The sequence below is a fragment of the Ochotona curzoniae genome, unplaced genomic scaffold (assembly GCF_017591425.1).
Source record: "Ochotona curzoniae isolate NIBS_2020 unplaced genomic scaffold, NIBS_Ocur_1.0 contig_66, whole genome shotgun sequence".
NCBI lineage: Eukaryota > Metazoa > Chordata > Mammalia > Lagomorpha > Ochotonidae > Ochotona > Ochotona curzoniae.
The window spans coordinates 2,632,397-2,651,535 of NW_024466512.1; the positions used below are offsets into that span (position 1 = coordinate 2,632,397).

Below are 19,139 nucleotides of genomic sequence, written 5' to 3' on the forward strand. Positions count from 1 at the left end.
AATACCGCTGTAAGTGCGTGCTGCTAACACTTCAAGCATTGTTATGGACCTAGACTAAATGTGCTTCAACGCCCACCTGCTGGCTGACTTGGCAACGTCTCCATGGGACAGCCCCTCTTGGGGAGTTCCTAATTAGAAGCTGCCCAGGGTTAAGCCAGCCTGGAGTGCTCTACTTTTGTCTAGGTGGACTCCTGCCTCCTGCTCACACAGACCCTGGCCTGTAGCAGGCTGCCTGCGGGCCCAGCAAGGGGAAGGCCTTGGTTTGCTCTGGAGCCAAAGCAGAAACAGCCACGAGTTGAGTTTCTGTGTCTTCTGCTAGAACCTACGCTTTATCTGCTGAGGGCAGACTGCATAATCCCAGTGCCCACTGGCGGGAGGGATCCAACCAGGGTCTTGAGACAAGGTACCTTTATTATAGAGTATGGAAAAGAAAAGCAGCTGACAGGGGAGAGAGCCAATGTGAGGCGGTTTGGGGTCCTTACCTCTCCAACGGACATGGCTGGCCAGCGACTTGGTCAATAACTCTTCATGGCCACGTTCATTCTTGCAAGAATAAGCCTTGATAGTTGGAACCTACCTGCCACCCTGATGTATCTGGTGGGCGCGGCAGCGGAGGTGTGACCCAGGGCACTAGCTGTTGTTTCAGCCAGCAACCCTGAGGTCCTGGGAGAGCTGCAGGCTAGGGCGTGGGGCTCGCTGGTGCTGGAGAATGGAATTTATATCAGTGCCAGAGGAAGGTCCTCAAATGTGAGTACGATTGTGGTTTGGCATCCCCTAAGCACCAAGGAAGGGAAGAGAAAACTTTGCTCAGACTTGACCACGCAGCGATTCGGGCCTCAGCTGCTGGTCCCTTGATGTCAGCTGCTGGCACGATGTCTCCACTGCAAACGGGTAACTCCATGAAGACAGCTGTTTCAGCTAAGAGCAATACAAGGTTGTGTGGCTGGGATATGCCATTTCTGGGGTTTTGTAGAAAGCTGGCAGCTGAGCTGTTAGAGTCACACTCCAGGGACTGCCCCGTTCCCTGTTGTAGTGTGTTAGGGCATGGTCACTGTCTTTCCCGTGCCTTTCCTCCGCGGAGCTGTCTGTAGTCTGCAAACTAGAAAGCCATTACATTCATGAAGGCACAGAACTACCAGGAGGGAGGTGCTTCTCTGACACCTGTCTTTCCGTATGTGTGATGATTCCATTGCAGTGAAGCTTTCATTCGGCTTGTACTCTGCATTGCATGAACTGCTCATCAACCCGTTCCCAACTTTAGATCTCAATCTGACTTCAAGCCCTGGCCCCAGGCAGTGGACATGGCATGCCTCTAGTGGGATCCGAGGGGCATCCCCGACCTGATGCTTCATGTGGGGCTCTTATTTAAGCTGAGAAGGGAGGGAGGGAAGCTTCACTTGCTAGTTCACTCCAGATGCCTGCAGTAGACTTGGGAGCCGGGAACTCACTCGGGTCTTTCCTGAGGGACAGGGACCCAGTCATGTGAGCCGCCTGCCACCCGGCATCGTGTGAATTAGCAGGAAGCTAGACTCAAGCGGAGCCAAGACTGTCCCCACTTTGGTGGCTGAGGTCACCCCAGACCGATACTGGTCAGTCCCCCATGTTCAAAGCCTTCCTGCTGCTGCTGCTGCTGCTCCAGGTCACGCACGGTGCTCCTTTCTCCGTTCTCACAGTTCATGCCCTGTCTGGTTTGCTCTGTACCCTTGCAGGCTACAAATGCCTCCTGAACCCAGCCATGGGGGTCAGAAGGTGGGGTTCGGCTTTCAGTCTCTTTTCTAGCTGTGTGACCTTGCACAGGTCTTAACGTTGCTAGACAGTTCTGTCTGTGCCATGGGGCCAAGCTCGCAGGGTGGTTGAGAGGACTCAATGAGACAATATGTGTCAAGTATTTAGCATTCTGCCTGCAGCTTGGTAAACATCAAGACATGCTAATTATCGTCATCAGCAGAAGATGAATGTGTTTATCAAATGCCTACAGCTCCAGAACATTTCCCTTGGCTCGTAAATTCTGTATCGTTAGGGATTTTCCTGTGGAGGAGAGGGAACTTGGAACATAAGCCCTGACTAATGTGTCTGTTTTCTTGAGCCCACACACTACTGAACAGTTAAACCCCCCAGGTCATGAATGATGCAAAGAAACAGTTAAGAGCAGAGCAGCCAGCTTTCAAGTTGCCCAGACTCAGTCTGGTTTCAACAGGAAGAAGGGAAACAAAGTGAATGGGATGTGACCCGGGGTCAGTGGTGTCATGGAGTGGTACCAGCACGCAGCAGTGAGCGGGAGTCCCGTGTGCATCACCACGTCCACCAACCGACCCACACCACAACACGACCACGTGTCGTCGTAAGCACGTTACAAACTCGTCAGCAGCAAAATCATATAATACGCATTCACTTGTTAAACTGCATTTTCAAACAACCAAAGTGACAGCTCTACCTTTAAAAACGTTAAGCACATACGTTTTGTTATAATTTTCTTTGAAAGGCAGGCTTTAACGAGAGACATCTCCCATCACTGGTTCCCTCCCCAACTGGCTGCAACGACCAGAACCGAGCTGATGAGAAGATGGGAGCCAGGAGCTTCTTCCGGGTCTCCCACGTGGATCAGGGACCCAAGGCTTTGGGCCGTCCTTGGCTGCTCTCCCAGGCCACAAGCAGGTAGCTGGGTGGGAAGTGGGGCAGCCGGGACTCGAACAAGCGCTGATATAGGATGTTGGATTAGCTTGCTGTGCCGCTCTGTTGCTCCTCCCCCATTTAATTGTGTCAACTGTTGGACTCATGCTTTTACTCTAGTTTTTTGTCCCATGTTATATAATATGAACATGTAAAAATCTTTCTTGCTTAGAAAAAGTTTATTATCTTAGTGAGGCAGTATAATCCTTCCAATGATTTTACTGCATCTTTTTTTTTTAATTTACCTAATTTTTAACAGAAGAACTTCTGAAAATCTTGTTGGTTGTCTGCCTGTTTGCAAACCTGTCATCTGAGAAGGCTCATGAAGTTGTACGTAGTGACAGGTTTCATCCTAAAAAGTATAATCTCCAGATTATAGACTACTCCCCCAAATGAGTGGCAATCACTTTTTAAGACTTATTTTTGTTGGAAAGGGAGATCTACAGGGAGAAGGAGAGAGAGAGCTTTGTTGTTGATTTATTCTTGAAGTGGTTGCAACAACCAGAGCTAAGCTCGACCCAAAGCCAAGAGCCAGTAACTCCTGGGCCTCCCACGCGAGTGCAGGGTCCCAAGGCTTTGGGCTGTCCTCCACTGCTTTTGCAGGCCACAAGCAGGGAGCTGGATGGGAAATGGTACAGTCGGGACGCAAACCAGTGCCTGCCTGTGCCCATATGGGACACTGGCAGTTACAAGTAGAGGATTAGCCAGTTGAGCCATTGTGCCAGCACCCCCCTTAAAGACTTGTTTATTTATTTGAAAGTCACAATTACTCACACTTAGAAAGGGAGATAGGGGAATCTTTGATTATTGGTTCACTCTATGCAGGGCTGAGCCAGCAGCTTCGTCTGGCTCTCCCACGTGGAGACAGGAGCCCAAACACTCGATCACCCTCCTCTGCTTCCCCAGGCCATCATCAGGAAGTTAGATCAGAAGTGGAGCGGCCGAACATGACCTGGTACCCAGGCGGGATGCTGGCCACAGAGCAGGCCCCCTCCAGTGGTACCCTAACCACCGTACAAGATACGTGGTCCACTGGCATCAATAGAACAGGGCGCATCAGACAACCAACAGCAAGAACAATGTCACCACATGCCCCGTGAAGCCCAGAGCAGCTGAAGGAAAAACCAGAGGACGGGGCGGGGGGACAGAGCAGGCAGGGACTCAGCAGGGCCATAAGGATGTGTCCACCTGAGGGCAGGGTAGGGGGAGAGCGTCTGAGAGGTTGTGGGGTCTAGGAGAAAATCTTAAGCAGAAGGACTTCAGCTGTGGATTTTAAAGCAGTTGTCAGTTACTCCGGCAAGCCTGACAGGTCACTGCCCCAGTGCAGGGCCTGTGTGCAGCTCCCTGGGGTGCCAGGGCTCCCTGGGGTGCACCCTGGGCCTGCTCCCTGCAGCTACGCGTCTGTGCACCCAGGCAGCGCTGTGCCCTCGCACTGCCCGGTGGCCAGGTGGCCTCTCACTCACTCCTCACTTGGCAGCCACTGCTCTGGGGCTGCATTTACAAAGTCACAAACTCGCCTTAAAAAACCGAATTGGGAGGGTGTGTCCAACGGCATCAGGCACACGGATGGAAAGAAGCAACTGCAAGGAGTCACAGGCTGGTAGTCAAAGTGGAAGTTTATCCTTGTGTCAGAATGCTTTTAGATCTTGCAGTTTGCATATACAAAGAATTCAGCAACATTCACTGGCATTGTAGGAAGGGCAAGATCAAATTATACATGGAATAAAAGGAAACAAATTGGAACTGTAATACATGCACGCAAGATCGCACATAAACACAACCTAGTTAAATAAACAAACAAAAAAATCAGTAAGCAGACATTTCTCAAAGAATGGCACAGGCGTGTCTCCCAAGAAGAAACACAGTTCAAGTTCTTTTGAAAGTCTCTAGAAACAAAAAGTACCTTTGAGGACGCGGGTGCACGTTCTTCATGCGTCCAGCAGGGGGAGTCACACAGTGACCGTCGGGTGCGGATCAGAGCGAGTCTGCTGACCGCTCCTTGGCTTTGCAATGCAACGGCATGCAGCAGGGAGAGCCTGGCCGCCCTGGCGCCCCTTGTCCACCTGGACATTCTGTGGCTGAAGGAGGGCGGTCCTTCAGGAGTTGCAGAAGCTCTCGGTGGCCTCTTCTCTCCCCAGGCAGCTGCTCCAAGGAAGGTGGCCTGTGTGAAGGGCAGGGTGGCCGTGGTCCGTGGCCCTGGCTCAACCTTCGTTTCTGGAATCGTCCGGGGTGAGGGAGAACTGGGAAAAGGCAGAACCCTGGGGCTCCTCCAAGGGGATGGGAAGACTTGCAAGCAGGACTCTCTCCGGAGAGAGCGCCCTTAAGGGACTTTTTGCTACAAGAGGGCTGCAAGGAAGTCTGCCAAGGACTGCTAACCCCGGGCCTGGGTCCATGCCCTCCGACCGTGCCGGGAGCTCGGGCGTACCCATCCACTAACAAGCAGGCTGTTCCAGGACTCAGGGACACATGGACTCATCAGTAAACATGTGGATGCCCCCTCCTCAGTAAACAAAGGCATCGGGGCTTGGGGCCTTCACAGCCCCAACATGGGCCGCCAACTGGCACATCAAGACCCCTCCCACATCCTCTCCCTTGCTTTGTAGAGGGGGGCGATCAGACGGCACCAGGGGAGCCAGGGCTGCAGCTGCTGGTGACCACGGGGCAGCACAGCTGCCTCTGTCCTTCCAGCTGGGATGGGGCTCGGGCAGCGGCACGGTTGGCAGCTCGGCTGCCCGTGAGCTGCGCACACCACCCAGAAGCAGGTGAGCATTGCCACAGGAGGGCACGGTCAGTTATCAATGGAAATGTCACGTAAGGCCTTTATAACTTGTTGGAGCAGCAAAAGAGGTACCAAAAAGACACATATGAAGTGAGTTCCGTAAGATAGACCAGTTGTCTTCATTTCGGTATTGTGCTCATTCTCTGGGTATATAATGACCATGGAAAGATCATTACAATTAAATTAGCTGTTCCCACGTTCACATACACCCCTCAGCCAGTCCTCACTGTCAGGGGAAACTTCACAATATCCAGTGTCAAAGGTCAAAGATCTCAGTAGGTTTTTTTTTTCTTTTTGCCTCAAAATAAGCTAGCCTTTAGGGCAAGCATGCCTCCTTTTTCTTTTATTAAACACATAGAAGGGGGACTTTAAAAAAAAAAGTACAAATCTAGATTTTAAGATTTCTCTTCTTATATAAAGTCTTTTTACAAGAAATTGTTAAATACCAAAATGTTTCTCAGAAAATGTCAAGGCTGTTTCTAGTCCCGTGTGTGCCCAGGGTCACCCGACGTCGGGACAGGCGGCACCCCTCGGCGAGCCTGCAAGGAAACAGGGCAAGCGGCACCAGGCAGGTGGCCGCAGCAGCTAGCTGTGCTGCCCGGCCTCACATCCACCGAGGCAAGGTGGCACAGACTCACCTTGGGCGAGTGCATGTGCCAAGAGGACTGCGCAGTCCCTGGCTACTCCACTGTGCGTGCAGGATGAGAAGTTGGCCAGGATCCAGATGTGCGGGGATGTCCTGGGGCCGAGCACGGGCCTTGCCCAGAGTCCCCACTGAGAACGCATCCACAGAGCTGGCTTTGCAGAAGGCGGCTGCTCGGGGCTGCCAGGACAGCGCCAGGTAAGCCAGCGTGGAGGGACCTCGAGGGGCCCCGTGGTCAGCATCTCACCCAAGCACACTTGGCACATTAAAACTGACAACACACAGGTGTTGAAGTGATATGAATCTAATGAAATGCAAGATATTTGCTGATATTAGCAGAAATATATATTTGGTGGCATATTATCTGAGCTTAATGTTATTCCAAGTTTAGAAAAGGGTCTTTAGGATTGAATGACTTCATCACAGCAAGTCTCGTAAAGCGTAACAAAATATACACAGAGACAAGGGAGCGTCGTAATGTGAACTACGAAATAAATTAATGTGTTTTTACAAAATATACTGACCATTAAATTAAAAAATAGTTTAAGGCAGGAATCTTCATTTGAAATTAGCATAATCAGAAAATATATCGATAAAATCTTGTACCACTTTGTAGCAGAATTCATACTGTTCCTAAAAAAGAAAAACAGGGAGTTATTAAAATATTTCCCAAAAAGTACCCCATTAACGAAGGAGAAGACGCCAACCATGTATTCACAGAGACGTGGCACTGCCTACACACAACGGCTTCTGTTCTATAACTTAGCTTGCACTCTGAAGCTAATTCTACATTTTCTCATGTAGAAAATGCCCATGTTGGGTTTCCAATTAGTGTATTTTAGAACAGCCTGAATAAAATGTCTTTGTTTTCTTATTCACAAAGGAAAAGAACCACTTCTGAAGTTAAGGAGGAGAGTACAAACTCGGAAATGCCACAACGTAGCAAGAAGGAGGAGGAAAGGGGAGTCGGAAGCTGGATTGTTCTGGAGATTAATTCTACAACAGAGACAGGTTTCTCTGTTCAGTTTCTGCAGAGTCAGGGGACCAAGCCTTGCCTGGACAGAAGGCCTTGTCTGTAATCCACACTGGCATCCCCAGTCATCAGCAGGACAGGCACTGCAAGCTTTGGTCAGGACCTGCTAAGCTGCCTGTCCCGGCAGTCTGGGTCCTGGCACCTGAGGGACATGGCTGCCAGAGCCCGGGAGGAGGCACCCAGAGCTGTCCTCAGCAGCCCGTTTGACACGCTGAGGTCAGCTCTCCTCACACGGGCCACACGGTTCTTGGTTTTCAGGCCATGAACCATCAGGAATTCCTCCCGCCCAGTCCTGCCCAGGTTCAGTCTGGCCAGGATGGAATGGAGGTTACTGTTCTAGAGAAAGAAACGCTGGGTCACCAACTTTGGTCTTGGGGCAAAGCTGAGACAGGCATCCCAGATATTCACTGGTTCAAATCCTGGCTATTCCACTTCCGATCAAGCTCCCTGCTAATGGCCCAGGAAAGCAACAGAAGATGGGCTAAGTGGTCAGGCCCCTTCACCCACGTAGGAGATGCGAGGAAGCCCCGGGCTCCTGCCTTTGGTCTGGCCCAGACCTGCCAGTTGCGGCCACATGCGGAGTGAACCAACAGAAGGAAGATCTCGCTATCTCTCTGTAATGCTGCCTTTCAAATAAACAAATACATACATCTTGGGAAAAAAAAGGGAATAACTTGATTCTGAAATGGCTGGAAAACATCTACAGAATCATGTGTCCGCGCTTTGCCAAGGCAACCACAGGCAGGACCAGAAACACAGTGCATCCATCGTAGGTTAACTTTCAACCTGGCCATTACACAGGGTCCATGAATGATGTTATAACGATGACAGAGGGAGCATAGAAGGGTTCTGGAGAGCCAAGAACAGACAGAGGTATCCTCTGCCAGCTTCCCACGTGACCACAGGCTCCTGAAGGACAAGGGGGGTTCCTGGTCACCAGCCCCCCGGGGAGGGGCAAGCCTCAGTGTGAGCTCACTGGCTTTTGGCTTGCCCTACAGGAAGCTCGGCCAGCTGGCGAGCAGAGCTGGCTCCTATCTGGGCTGGAAGTGGAGGCGCTAACTTGTCACTCCTGGCTTCCACCCAAACCCACGTGCCCACTGCTGACCGCCCTGCCTGGCGTCTGGGGTGCCAGGATTGGAGGCCATGGCTCAGGGTGGTACACCTTGGTCACACTGCCAGACATGCAGATGGACATTTAAATCAAGGCCGGCAAACACCTGAGTGGTCTTTGGAAAAGCAGGTCTGGATCAAAGGTCAAGTAGGGCTGTTAAGACAGCAGGTCTGCCCCAAGGCAGCCAGTCACTGGGAACTGGCACGTGGCTGCCATGAGGGCAGCCTGCATTCCAACAAGCACTCCTTTGCTGTGTTTCTGGCCAACAGCCCTGCCACCTGCCAGCGGGCAGCTCTGGCACACGGCAGTGACGAAGCCCTTCAGGTCTGGGGTCAGGTGGAGTTACTTCTCACTGTGACAGCACCTGAAGGTCTGGGCTGCCAGAGAACCACCCTGGATGGGAGGGCAGCAGGACACTCAGTCCCTTTGTGGTGCTAGGATCCAAAGGCAGGTGCCCCACAGCTGGCTGGCTGTCACCCTTCACCACCTGCTTGCTTGGCGCACAGCCTGTGTGCTGGGGATGGGACTAGGTGATAAGCCAACATATTTGTTTAAATTTCTATTGTTTAAAAAATGTATTCAAAACAAAGAGACAGAGAGAAATCTTCCATCTTCTGGTTCACTTCCTCAGTGCCCCAAGCAGCCAGGGGGCTGGAGCCCAACCCAGATCTCACACATGAGCGGCAGTGAGGCCCTGAGCCACTGGTGGCTGGGCACGGGCACCTCCTGGGTGCCAGCCACTCTCGCTGTCCCTGACGTATCTATAGCAAGCTTTGTTCAGTCACCTTACAGGCAGGACCACCACCCCCATCTTTCATGGAAAGGAATTGGAGATGAGAAGCAGCAAGGCCAGGTTCCTGGAGCCCCAGACAGGCCAGCTGTGAGTGGGAGGACCTCCTGGAGCCCAGCTCGAGAACCACAGGGCTCAGCCGACTAAACACGGCTTCCTTTAAACCACCGAGAAGGAGCTGTATTCACAGGGTGTGGTCCTGGGGAAGTCGGGGGTTGAACTAAGCACAGGGAAACAGCTGGAAAGAGAAAGTGGCCCCCAGCTACCAACTGGATTCCATTCCGAGGCTGCTCGTCCCGTTTCTATTCCTGATCCAGAAACTCCTTTGTGGAGTCAGTGACCTCAGAGGGAGAGGGAGCCCGGGGATCTTGTGCAAAGCTGTAGTTGGCCTTCCTTCAAAATCTCACCTTCCCACTGCTCCATACACCGGACTACGCTCATGAACCAGACACCAAACACAGGCCACCATTCCTGACTTCCGGGCACATCCCTTCTGGAGCTCCTTACCAGAGTTTGCACCATGTGTGGCCTCTGCAGCCGTAAGCTCTTCACGGCTTGGAAGACATCTAAGAGCCCCTCGGCCTTGACTCGCTCCAGAACGTTGCTGAGGGCGATGAACGTGCCGGTGCGCCCGGCCCCAGCGCTGCAGGGAGAAGCGACTCATGAACGCCCTCTCCTCACACCTGCCCGTGCGGTCAGCACTGACCCCGCTCACCAGGGAAACCAGGTGTGTGGCCTGGACAGCTGCTAAGGCCCTCCGCCAGGTACCAGTGCACAGGACTCCCGAGCAATGCATCAGGACCCATGGAGAGAGTCCTCAGCCTCGCTGCTGTGACCCGCTCCCTGGAGCGGCACAGGGGACCATGTCCCATCCGCCAGGTGCAGGCGGTCCCAGACTCTCCTCCCTGCACCAGGTGCAAGTCAGAAACAGGTGTTGCCGGAAGGCAGCAGGTAGAGGATGCTAAGAGGGCACCTGTTTCTAGGAACGGTCAGATGGCAGTGGTCAGCTCTTCCATGCATGATGGCATGAAAAGCTTGTCTGCCCGCCTCTGCACACACCCCTCATGAGCGGGTGCCAGGCTCTCCTCAGACTGCCCAGGAAGGAAGGTGCAAAGGAGGAGAGATTGGCTGCCTCGCCCAGGGCCCTGTGGGATGAGCAGGTGCCGAGGCCCTGGAATCTCTCCAGGAGGTTTGGCCTAGGACCCTATCCTGCTGCAGAGTCTGTGCCCGCGGCTGTGTTCCCAGGAACCCCCCTGCGGGACCTCGTTCACTTTGCACCCCAAGGGACTACACAGGTGACGCTCACAGCCTGGGCTTGCAGAGGGTGAGCAGGGAAGAACCAGGCTCATTCTGGAAAAGTCCAGTAAACTGAACACGGAAGTGAAGCCCCTGGCTCTGGCTTTGGCCTGGCCCAGCTGTGGCTATGGTGGCCATCTGGGGATTGAACCAGCGGATGGAACATTTTTTTCTCTCTCTCTAATGCTGACTCTAAAAATAAATCTTTTTTTCAAGGAATAAAAGCAGCCCAAATTCCTACTTTTGAACCAGCTCAGCAGCAGTAACCCAGGTCACTGGCCAAGGGGCTAGGCAAGACTAGAGCCCCACCAGGCACAGAGGAAGGTGGGTGAGCGGGTGGGTCCTTCTGTGTGGCCAAATGCCGACTCCCGCTCTCCATATGCGGCTAACGCAGGTCCTCACCGGGATGCCCATCCGTGCCGGGCTGTGCCTGTGTGTGCCTCTCGGCCCTTGGCCCAACTTCAGGACTAGGGTGGCTCCAGCCTTCTTTAGTCACCCCCGCCTGGACTACACATGTGGCCTCACCCAGCTTGACAAGCAGAGCGGAGAGGGTGGGGGCAGCCAGAAGCAGAAGACAGGGGACCGGGGACAGATGTGCATCTGCTGGAACGCAGAAGCATAGAACTGTGAGCTGGGTCTATCCCTGACTCTGCCCAGGGCGTTCCACATGGGCACGGATGGCGCTGGAGAGGTGTGTGTGTGTGTGCCAGCAGTGTGCCTCAGACAGACCCGGGCAGTGGCAGGCTGCGCAGGGCCCAGGCTCCCCCACGCCCGGGGCCTGGGCTGCCGCTCACCTGCAGTGCACGGTGATGGGGTGGTTGCCCGTCTGCTGCTGCTGCTTCTGCACGGCCGTGATGAGGTCGATCATGCCTTTGCCCTCGGCGGGGATGCCGATCTCGGGCCAGCCGTGGAAGTGGAACTGGCGTACCACACGGGCCTGCTCCTCCTGGTGGGCCAGGGACTGTGGGCAGGAAGGAGGGCTTATGCCGGGCCACTTCGCAGGCTCAACCTGCCCTTCCGAGGTAGGTGAGAGACTCAGAACCCTCCCTGGGCCTCTGGGGCTCCCATGCCCCACCTGTGCGACTTGAGCGTCCGAGGCCATGCCGTGTGGCCCTGCTCATCTGAAGAAGCCCAAGGGCTGACTGCATGACACCCTGAGGAGAGCCCCGGACAGGCCCTGGCCAACCCCTTCTAGGGTCCTGGGCAGCTTGAGAAAAACGAACCTCCCTGGAGAAGCTGGGGCCCGGTGTTTCCCATCGGAGGCCTGGGTCCAGCAGCCAGGACGTGGAGCAGACAGGCACTGGGCCTGTGTGGCTGACTGGGACCCACGGTGAGCCACCTCAGCCTGGCTCATCAGAGCCTCCGTTCCCTGCCCAGCACACGCACAGAGCAACAGAGCCAGGGACCAGCGAGGGCCCTGGGAAGGCGGACTGTGCCCAGCCACAGTTCATCCCAGCAGAGCAGCAGGGATGAGGCAGGACCCAGCTGAGGCGGCTCCCAGCCAGCTGGGGACTGGGAAGGGCAAGGGCAAGACAGGGGCTTGCGAGCTGTGTTGGCCATACCTGACTGCAGGTCACCAGGAAGTCCCGCACGCTGATTCCCTCGGAGAGCGAGTCGCTCTTGATTTCGATGGTTATGTCTCCGTGGACCACTGAGCCCTCTGTCGGCCAGTACTGGTAGCATTTATCCTTAGGGGGCGAGACAAAGCTCTGAGTCCCACAGCAAGAATCTGCTGCTGCAAGTGCTGCCTTCGTGACATTGTCTAACGCATTTCCTCTGAGTGAGCACACAGATGCCAACGCCCGTGAGCACCTGCTGAGCAAGGGGAGCCCAGAAACAGACCACGCTGGCACGCACGCTTGCACGCACGCTGGCACCCACGCTTGCACGCATGCTGGCACCCACGCTCGCAGCCACACTCACACGCACGCTGGCACGCACGCAGCCACGCTCGCACGCATGCTGGCATGCACGCTTGCACGCATGCTGGCACCCACGCTGGCACGCACGCTGGCACCCACGCTCGCAGCCACGCTCACACGCACGCTCGCTCGCACGCACGCTGGCATGCAGCTTTGATCCACAGCAGCGTCCGGAGCTGGCTGGACACAGAGCTGGGGAAGCGGCTTCCCAGCCAGCGGAAGTGCATGCGGAGGCTGAGGTGAGGGGGCCTTTCTAAAGTTCCTGATAACGCATGTCACGGAAGGCACAGGCATCAAGTTTTGCACATCCCAACACACTCCTGTTTTAATGTGGAGCTGTGGCACGTCTCGGGAGACCTCCAGAACACAGGTCGCTGACGAAGGTTTGGCTTGGCTGTTGGGCGGTGGCCCAGGTGTGTTTACTTTGTGATTAAGTCAACACAAACAGGCCACCGACAGCTCTCTGCAAAGCGGGCAGATGCATCAGTTGGGCGTAATACCTACGCCGGAGGCTTCGTGTTTGCAAAAGCAAACAAAGGCCTTTTTCCTCAACAGGTTGTGACCTTGACCAAAGCAAAAAGCAGGACCTCAGCGTGGGCTCAGGAAGCCGGCATGGCGCTGGAGAGCCTGCCTGCATCCGGAAAAGGAGAGCTTAGGACACAGCAGCTTGCGTCTCAGCTTGCACGCTCCTCATGGAGCACGTGGCCTCGTTCACACGTGGGCACAGGAAGCAGGTGCCACAGCCCAACTGGGCAGCGGCGGCCTCAGGGGCGCAGCCTGGGCAGCGGCCTCACCTGCTCTCTCTCCTGAACCTCCGTCAGCATTACGATCGTGTGGCACTTGCACTCCCACACCATCCGCCAGAAGTCCTCGACCGTGTGCGCCAGCGGCCCCTGCGTGGCTATGAAGTAATCCTTGTGCCGGTAGCCCTGTGGGGGGAGCAGAGGTCAGGGGCCAACCTCCTGCCGGCCCAGGGCCACAGCCTGTGTGGTGGCGCCTTTCCACCTGCCCCAACCTGAGCTAGACCCCACTCTGCACACACAGGGCCCACGCAGCAGGGAACACCCCCAAGGTGGTCTGTTGGTGCCATCTTTGAACAGCTCCTGGTAGCGAGGGCTGTGGTAGGCTCCTGACCATGACAGTCACATCCACATGGTGGTGGTGCAGAGCTGGGCCCTGGGCTGGCAGCTGGGGGACCTCGGCCACCACCCTCTGACCTCATCTGCAGATGGAAACCCCAGTGTGGGCCTGGATGTTATTGCCCTCCTTTCACTGACACCACTGCGTGCGGAAAGCCTGTGCTTCCAGGCCCTGACCTCAGCAACAGCGCTGCCCATGAGTGGCAGCAAGCACTGGGGGGTAAAGTGCCCCTGTGCCACCTACATGGGAACGACAACAACTGACCGTGTGAGGCAGGAAGGCAAAGGAGCTGACACTAAACAGCAAGTCTACAGCCGCCACCTCCAAAGGCCACTGTGCATCCGTTGTGTAAAACGTTCACTTATTCATTCTTATTCGAAAGGCAGAACAGGGGAGAGGGAGAGCAGCTCTTCCATCTACTGGTTCACTCCCGAACGCCTGCCAGAGCTGGCCCAGGCTGGCAGCCAGGAGCTCAACGTGGCGTCCCACACGGGTGGCACAGGCTCCAGTCCTCAGTGCCCGCCTGCGGCCTCCCACGAGCGTTAGCAGGCAGCTCGGTGGCAGGTGCACTGAGGCCCATCACAGCACTGTGCTATGGCGTGTGGGCGTCCCAAGGGCAGCCCAGTGTGCCGCACCCAACACCTGCTCTGCCCACTCATCTTGGAGTGATTCTCTGTCCTAACAAAAGGGCTGAGTTTCTGGAGAAGTTACACAGAATCAGGTGCTGAGCCAAGGAGGGAGGACGTGGTGGCACAGGCGCAGGTGCCAGGGGGCTGGCGTACGTACGTCTATGAAGGACGCGTTGATGTAGTCTGTGTGCTCCTGGCCCCGTTTCATGGAGAGAATCACTCGGTTGAAGTCATCTGTAAAAGCACACCCCGGTTAGCGCACAAGCACTCCCGCCTGGCACACCTGCTCCCGCGGCCGCACGCGTCTCCAACACACGGCCCCTTGCCCAGCCCTGGGCAAAGCCAGCTCCCGGGACGTCCTCTCACACAGGGCAAGGAGACAGCCTGGGCAGCTGCCCCCACCCCCACAGGCTCTCAGCAGGCCACAGCCTTCTGGACACCTCGGTGGAGCCTGCTTTAGGTCTGACACAGCCTCTCGTCCCCTCCTCCTCGGTGCGTGCACGGCTCTCGCTTGCCCCTGTGCTGGGACCGTGCCCACCTGGCTCACAGGAGCAGCCACTGAGGCAGTGAACCTCCAGGCTTCCTGGAGCATCCCTGTAGTCCAGGCCCGCCACCCCTGCCACCTCTGAGTCCAGGTCCCGAACTGCCTGCCTGAGCCCCCTAGGGTCTCCCCATGGACCTCTGCTGCCCCAGGAGCCCTGGCTCTGAACTTGGCGGGAGTGAGCGGCCCGCGGGGTCCCGGGCTGCTTACAGGGGATAATCTGGATCACTCTGGCCTTCTTCATGTTGGCCGGCAGGCTTCCTGTCCTCATGTCCTCCTTCAGGATCCGCACGTTTGTCAGTTTCTGCAGTCAGGGAGACACAAGGACGCTGCTCAGACTCAGACGCGGCCGCCGAGCAGGGCCTCCCAGGGCGATGGGGCCTCCCTGGGCGTCGGCACGCGCAAGCACCTGCTCCCACCTCAAGGACTCTCCCCAGGCCCGGGAGAAAAAAACCCTGCTGCCGCCCACTCCCTGGCTGTGTCTTGGGCCCGTTGCAAGGATGGCTAAGTGGAGCCCGAGTTGCCTGAGGTTTCCCCTGCTGCCCATCCTGGACACAGACCCACACCCCACCAGCACCCACCCGGAATTCCTCCTCCAGTCCGATCTTGTCGAAGTGCGTGGTGCTGCTGTGCAGGGTCTGCAGGTGCTTTTCCAGGGAGGACACGTCCAGCTCCGTGTCTCCGTAGAGGTAGTACTCCAGCAAGGCTTGGTAAATGAACGTGTACTGCATCTGCGAGAAGCACAAGGCTGCTCCCTGACCCCGCCACATCCCTGCACCCCCAGGGGCCCATGCTCAGCTTCCTGCCAGTGCGAGGAGTGGCCCTGCAGGATGACAGCGCCCAACTTCCTGGGGGACAAGGGCTGAGCCTGGCATTCAGGGAGGGCACCAGCCGGGTCCTCTCCTGCATCTTCCTGGGGCAGCATGGCCACCCCACGTGCCACAAGGACAAGAGGGGGAAGGCAGAGGCAGGGCAGCAAGTGAAACGGTCGGAACAGGGGGTGCTCAGGTCTGCTCGCCACCTGCCAGGCAGATCGGGGGTCTTCTGTGGGGGCAGGGGTCGTGAGCTGTGACAACGCCAGGTGCCCGGGGTCTGCCACTCACGTCTGTCTGCACCATCTGGGGCCGCTGGTTTCGGATGCGCGACACGAACTCGAAGACGTCGACCTTCTGCTCAGCGTGCATCATGGCCATCATGGCATCGATGACAATGAAAGTGCCCGTGCGGCCCACACCCGCGCTTCAGAGGGAGGAGAGGGGCCACCCTGAAGCGGACCCCAGGGAATGCCGCCTCGGACACCCCGTCCAGCTTCTCTAGGGGGCCGATCGACGGCGCAGCCACCAGAGGGCGCTGCAGCCTCAGGGACACGTTTTCCAATCCCGTGTAAGGGTTTGGAGAGCTGTGCTGGGGAGCTCGGCCGGGGCTGAGAGGGTCATTTCTTTCTCTCTTCCCAGGCTTTGCCACTGTGTCACCGCTCCAAGATCCATGCAGCTGAGTCAGTGATGTGTCTCAAGTGACCCCTGTTACATGACCAAGCAAGGCCTGATGCCTGGGTTTCTGTGGGACTTGGTGACAGCCGTGACTCCTCTCCCTGCACACCTGGCACAGCTGCAGGGCACCTGCAGCCCTGGCAATGAGGAGATAGTTCAGAAGCAACCAGTGGCTGACAGCGGGTCTCCGCAGGGGCCAGCAGGGGGCCGGGCAGGGCTCTTGGCAGAGATGGAAACCAAGGCAGACGCAGAGGACAGCCTGCTCTGACCTTCCCCGCTCAGGTGCGCTGTAGAGGGTGCTGCTCCCCAGGTGACCCTGGGCCCAAGGGGACTGTCAGCCGGCTCCACCGTCAGCCAGGGCCGCTGGGCTGCTGCTGCTTTCCCACAATAGCCTCCCCCATGGATGCCACGGAAGTGGGCTTCTCTCCTCACGGAGCATGTCCGGGGTGAGGCTGCCCTCTCGTCCTGCCTGGGGTTCTTGTGCCCAGGCTGCCAGGGGCACCCTTGGCCTGCCTGGACATGGGTCCACCAGAGTCAAGAGCTGCTGCCATGACTGGCTCAGACCTACCTGCAGTGGACCACAATGGGCCCCGCATGCGTGGGGTTGAGGGTCTTCACCTTCTTGAGGAATTTGAGCATCCCGATGGGGGTGAAGGGCACCCCGAAGTCCGGCCAGCTGGTGAAGTGCAGCTGCGAGACCAGTCGTGGGGCTCTGCAGCCATCGGGCAGCTGCTGCGGGGACACAGGGATGCGGCATGTAAGCAGGCAGGACCATCCTCATCCTCCCACCGCAGCGTCCTCTCGGGAGAGTTCAAGCCCTCCCTCCGCCATCAACGCACTACAGGCTGTGGAGCTGGGGGCTACGTGCCGGGAGGGGAGACGGCCTTCCCCCAGCCGGCCACTCCCAGGGGCTGTGGGCCACGTTCAGGGACCGCACCTGCATGGCCCCACGGCAGGCCAGTGTCCTCAGCGACTGCCAGCACACAGCATGGGCTCCCTGCGCCGTCTCGGTGTGTGGAAGTGGGACGTGGCCAGCCCCAGCCCTCCCCCCGTCAGGACGTCGCTGGGCTCACACTCCTGGTGTGGTGTCCCTGCTCCAGGCAGTGGGGGACTCTGCATGTGTGTGTCCTGTGACCATGTGAAAGCCTGAGTGTGCATGTGTGTGTGTGTGTGTGTGTGTGACCGTGTGTGCACGTGTCCTGGAGTCAGGTAACCAGGGAACATGGGCACAAGAAGCCCCTCTTGCCCCTTACTGCGGCTCACATCTCCCTGACAAAATCCACGCCTTCAGTGACTGTCACGTAATCTCTTACGTCATCATGCCATCAACCTTGTACGCAGGCTTTATTTTATTGAAATCTGCCTTGATTTCTTCTGAAAACTGGTGGATATAACTGAAAAACGAGCACTGCGGCATGACTCAGTGGTTTACGACTCCCCTCACTGCAGCGTGGGGCGTGACCCAGGGACGCCGATCTGCTCCGGGGAGTGGGGAGGTTCAGAGGGTACCTGAGGGCCAGGGGCTCGCGACCCTCAGCAGACTCACGTCTCAAACCCACTGACCACCCAGCAGGAACCAAGCCTGGCCGCACGCCCAGCCCTCCAGCCGTGCCCTCTCCCCGAGTCACCGCTGTGCGGGGCAGGGGAAAGCCTGGCACATACACAGCAGCCTGTGCCCTGTCACGTGCATATATGGGCACACATGGAGGCCTGGGAGCACACATGTGAGCACACACACTGCACACATGAGCACACACATGCACACGTGAGCACACACACTGCACACGGGGGGCCTGTGTCTGTGTGTACCGACATGTCCATTCACACTGCACACACCAAGGCCTGTGCACTGTGACATGGCCCCCACGGGCCCCCCACGGGCCCCCCACGGCCCCCACGAGCCCCCCACGAACCCCACGAATCCCATGAGCCCCCCATGGCTCCCACGGCCCCCACAAACCCCCCACGGCCCCCACGAGCCCCCCACGGCCCCGACGAGCCTCCCACGGCCCCCACAGCCCCCCACCACCCCCCACGAGCCTCCCTGAGCCACGCAGCTGCCGGACTTACTGGCTGAATGCAGAACTTGCGAATGGTGTAGTCCACCAAGGCCACGCAGTCCTCCACGCACACGCGGATGTTCCCGTAGGTCCAGCAGCCCTGGTCGGGCCAGTACTGACAGCACTTCTCCTGCAGAGAGCAAGGCCAGGGACAACGGGGCTGGGGCGCGCTCACGGCCGCCCCCACCCACAGGGACAACGGGGCTGGGGCGCGCTCACGGCCGCCCCCACATACAGGGACAAGGGGACTGGGGCGCGCTCACGGCCACCTCTACCTGCGGGGGCAAAGGGCTCTGCGGGTCAGCTCTCGGCACTCCCCCAGCCCCACGCACAGGGACCAGAGCTCAGGCGGTTCCTCACCCAGCACCAAGTCAAACCCATCATAGACCCGCAAGGAGTCCAAGCCGCTGTGTGTTTGCTAGGACAGGAATTGCTGGAGCGGGAGCGCAGCATAGAGCAGGGTGGAGGCAGAAGGGGCTATCCTTTAGGGGCTAGCCTTTATCTGCCCAACCTGGGAAACCCAAACCACAGCGATCACCAGCCAGGGGCCACTCCTCCCGTGGCCTGTGCTCCCTCCGCGGGGAATACCCGCAGGACGGGGGCCCACCTAGAGGTGGCATGGGCTTCTGGCCAAGGCCAGGCTGGCTCTGGCATTGATGCGCCTGGTGCCAAGGCCCAGTGGGGAATACTCCTTAGCGGAGCTGGCCACACACCTGCACCCGAGTGTGGTATGTGGGACAAGCTTTTCCCCGCCAACACTCTGCAGTGTCTCCAGGCACTGAGCCTGCCCAGGCCTCGCCAGGACCGCGCGCCCTGGCTGCCCCCACGCCCTCCGCCTGAGCACAGGGTCCGGGGTAGCTGTATATTGCAATGCTCAGGATGTGGGCGTCAAGGAGACCGCAAGAGAAGCGTAAGTGACGGAGAAAAAGGGAACTGGACGGAGGAGAAGCGATTTCATCCGAGAGGGCGGAGCCGCACCAGCAGGGCGGCACTGAGTCACCGGAATGGAAAGAACGGGGGAGGAGCTGGGGGCAG

The 19,139-nt window shown here is 57.4% G+C and overlaps 1 protein-coding gene across 7 annotated transcripts in view; it reads right to left on the reverse strand.

The window, feature by feature from the left end:
• Nucleotides 1-4,268: 4,268 nt before the first annotated feature.
• The window catches only part of PTPRE (protein tyrosine phosphatase receptor type E), a 31,201-nt gene continuing 16,330 nt past the window's right edge, over nucleotides 4,269-19,139 (reverse strand). For 5 of the 7 annotated variants that reach the window (XM_040991932.1, XM_040991929.1, XM_040991934.1 and 2 more), the window contains 11 exons: nucleotides 18,115-18,234; nucleotides 16,613-16,776; nucleotides 15,658-15,793; nucleotides 15,136-15,285; nucleotides 14,765-14,858; nucleotides 14,171-14,247; nucleotides 13,039-13,173; nucleotides 11,885-12,010; nucleotides 11,117-11,283; nucleotides 9,534-9,669; nucleotides 4,269-6,725 (listed from right to left, as the gene is read on the reverse strand). In XM_040991932.1, the coding sequence (XP_040847866.1) occupies nucleotides 6,651-6,725; nucleotides 9,534-9,669; nucleotides 11,117-11,283; nucleotides 11,885-12,010; nucleotides 13,039-13,173; nucleotides 14,171-14,247; nucleotides 14,765-14,858; nucleotides 15,136-15,285; nucleotides 15,658-15,793; nucleotides 16,613-16,776; nucleotides 18,115-18,234 (1,380 nt within the window). In that variant the 3' untranslated portion in view covers nucleotides 4,269-6,650. The remainder of the gene's footprint in view (nucleotides 6,726-9,533; nucleotides 9,670-11,116; nucleotides 11,284-11,884; nucleotides 12,011-13,038; nucleotides 13,174-14,170; nucleotides 14,248-14,764; nucleotides 14,859-15,135; nucleotides 15,286-15,657; nucleotides 15,794-16,612; nucleotides 16,777-18,114; nucleotides 18,235-19,139) is intronic. The other 2 variants (XM_040991931.1, XM_040991930.1) reach the window with 2 other exon arrangements.